This window comes from Aptenodytes forsteri, unplaced genomic scaffold, assembly GCF_000699145.1.
Source record: "Aptenodytes forsteri isolate BGI_AS27 unplaced genomic scaffold, ASM69914v1 Scaffold285, whole genome shotgun sequence".
In the NCBI taxonomy this organism is placed as follows: domain Eukaryota; kingdom Metazoa; phylum Chordata; class Aves; order Sphenisciformes; family Spheniscidae; genus Aptenodytes; species Aptenodytes forsteri.
Window position 1 is genome coordinate 291,791 of NW_008794453.1, and position 2,918 is coordinate 294,708.

Sequence of the window (2,918 nt, forward strand, 5' to 3'; positions counted from 1 at the left end):
TGACTATAAGGGGTGTCCGGGAAAAGAGGAGCCAAGAGCCAGCTGAAGTCAACCACAAAATTCCCATCGTTCGGGAAAAGCCGGCAGGCAGCGAGCCAGCTGGGATGCAAACGCTTCGTCTTGGTTTTAAACAGAAGATTTTTCGCTGGCAGGGGGAAAAAGGGGAGGGGGGGGGGCGCGTTCAGCCAAGCCCGGCTTTGCTGAAACCAGCCCCTGGACTCCTGGAGCACCACAAAAGCCTGGATTCTGTCCCCAAAACTCGCTGCTCCTCTCGCTTTTAGCATCACCCTTGGTCCAGCTCTTGCTCAGCAGCACCGAGTTCTCGGACACGCCGAGCCCCAAAAGCCCGTTAACACAACGGGGTAAGCGTCTTACCTCTCCTCTGCATCCCGACATTTCCCCCCTCTTTTAATAATTTCTCTTAATTTGGGAGAATGACAACCTGGGGTGCTCGAGCCCTCGTCCCAGTTGGGAACCTGTTCTGGGGGACGCCCGTAAAGATATAGTATTTTTTCCCTGCTGGAAAACTTCCTGAAATCGCCCGTTTCCCTGCGTGCCGGGTCTGACCCGGTGCTGAGAAGAGAAGCAGAAAGAGCAGCTCACCGGCGTGACTTTACACTCACGTGGGCTAAGTCTGGCTGCGGGAACAGCATCCACGCGTCGGGAAAATGAGTAATAAATTGGGGAAAAAAAAAACAACAAACCCACCCCAAAGCAAACAGCAAAAGGCACCGACTCTTGCCTTATTTCCCAAAATAATAATAATAAAAAAAAATATAAGTAAATCTCCCAGGTTGGGGATGGAAGCGGCACTTACCCCGGTGATGACGGCGCAGGGGCAGGAGGTGATGAGCAGGAGGAAGCAGAGGGTTTGCAGGAGTCGGCCCATGGCGCCGGGGCAGGAGCCGTCTACCCCTGCGCTGCCGAGGGCTGCAGCAGCCCCGCGCCTCCCGCCCTATATAACCCCTTCCAGCTCCGCCACCGTGGGCTTTTCTTCCCTCCCCCTCCCCGATGATCTCAGAATAAGCAGATGAGACCTGAATTTCTAATGGTATAAAAGAAATATTAATAAACCACCGAGGAAGGGAAAAAAAAAACACCCCACCAAACCCTCCACCTCTCCCACCCGCACCCACGTCCCAGGGTTATTTTTCAGCTGAGCCAACACAGCTGGATTTTCCAAGTACACCTCTCTGTCCGTATTTATGCCCGACGGGCGTACTTAAGAATTGAATTAAGAATTTGTGATTATTTAGCTAAAAGAGAACGCAAGACTAAAGTTAGCCTGCTACTTCTCGGCTCGTAAGAGCACGCTGTCTCGTAATGTGGCTCTGCGATAAATATCCTGTAAAAAAAGAGACTCGGCTGCATTTATTTGTGGGAATAAAAGAAGGCAGAGAGGGAATAATGTCTTTTTCAGTAATGAGGGTGTGTTTGAATCGGAATATAATGTGTAAATATGTTGATTTATGGTTTGAAGCATATCCCCCATACCTCAAACTGTGTTTGGTGCATCTCCTGGGAGCACAAGGGAATAAGACCTTTGCTAAAGTAGCTAAAAAGGCAGAAAAAGCTGGAATTATCGGCTTCTTTTTTAATTTGTACATCCTGGGAGGATGCAAGGGACAACATCCCAACGTGCTCAGGGATGGGGGGGGGGGGGCCCCAACGAAAAACACCCCCGCCCCCACAGTCTCGCATCCGTCAGGTGAGAGAGGAGCAAGAAACCTCTGCAGCCTCTGTGACGCCACGTCCCCACGGAGCTGGGGCAGTTCGGCACCCGCCCCCTCGTCCCATGCAGCCCCTTCGGGAGTCCGGCAATAAAAAGAATAAAAATAATTAAAAATTTAAATACCCTTCCATGGCCAACGGGTGGTCCTGGGCTCCCACGGTCCAGCCCGGATTCGGCCGGGACTCCCCGGACCAAGCTCCCAGTGCCCGCAGCCGTGCTGGCCGGGGCCGTGCAAGCAGAGGCCGTGGCTAAGACCCTTTGCACAACAAAGGCAGGAAATAAAACTCCATTTTTCCCCCCAAAATAAAGCTGGGTTTGCGATTCTGACCCAGGGAGATGGATTTTTTCCAGCCCTGCATTGCTAGGTACCATCCCCGTAGTACCAGGGCTCCTCACCAGCATTATGAATTTAGTCCCTTCCAGCTTTTCCCACTGAGGAATAAACATCCCCGAGCCCGATTTTGGGGCTGCTCCCTGCCAGACCCGGTCCACGGGGGCAAATTAGGGACCGGGAGCAGCCGGGCGGCTCAGCCCCAGGGGAGAAACGTGGCCCGAGGTGATGGGCTGGGATTTGAAATACGGGTTTGATTGGAGCCACGCGGTTTAATCGGGCTTTTCTGTGGAATTTCTTTTGTAGAGTGTCAGTCGGGTGCTAAATCGTCTATTTAATTAGTTAAAAATAGCCCTGGCGTTTCCCTGCCCGGAGACCAGCACTTCTTTTGATGTGGCAGCTGTTCCGCTGCTTCGCTAAAGTCTCCTCCACCTGGGCTGGAATTAATTAATCCCAGCTCTCCCAAAAATCCTCCCTTCCAGAACTCCTGCATCCGGGAACGGCTCAGGAGCGGTTGGTTCCTTGAGAAGGTGCTGACGGGACGGGGAGGACGCAGCCCCCAGCCTCCCTAGGGCATATTTGTATTTGTTGTCCTGCGTTGCTTCCCAGGGGTGGGGAAAGAACCCTCAAAAAAAGGGAATATAAGTCCAAGCCATCCCAGCAGGGTGGGATGCAGCGGGGGGGGGGCCCTGGGCAGCCGGGAGCGGGGCTCTCGGTGCTGCCCGAGCGAGCTCCCAGCTCGATCAAGGGGAAAGAAAAATAAAATAAAATAAAAAAACAATAAAAAACCCTCACTGCGCTTTACTTCCCCCATCAATAACATTTTAATTTTCCGACCTGACAAGCCAAGATCTG

General features: G+C 52.6%; 2 protein-coding genes across 2 annotated transcripts in view; one reads left to right on the forward strand and one right to left on the reverse strand.

Annotated features, from left to right (window-relative positions):
- Positions 1-889, reverse strand: part of PROK1 (prokineticin 1) — a 5,700-nt gene extending 4,811 nt beyond the window's left edge. The window contains exon 1 of the mRNA XM_009290621.1: positions 818-889. Within this exon, the coding sequence (XP_009288896.1) occupies positions 818-889 (72 nt within the window). The remainder of the gene's footprint in view (positions 1-817) is intronic.
- LAMTOR5 (late endosomal/lysosomal adaptor, MAPK and MTOR activator 5) overlaps positions 888-2,918 on the forward strand; it is a 6,198-nt gene continuing 4,167 nt past the window's right edge. The window contains exon 1 of the mRNA XM_019474940.1: positions 888-983. Coding sequence (XP_019330485.1) covers positions 888-983 — 96 coding nt within the window. The remainder of the gene's footprint in view (positions 984-2,918) is intronic.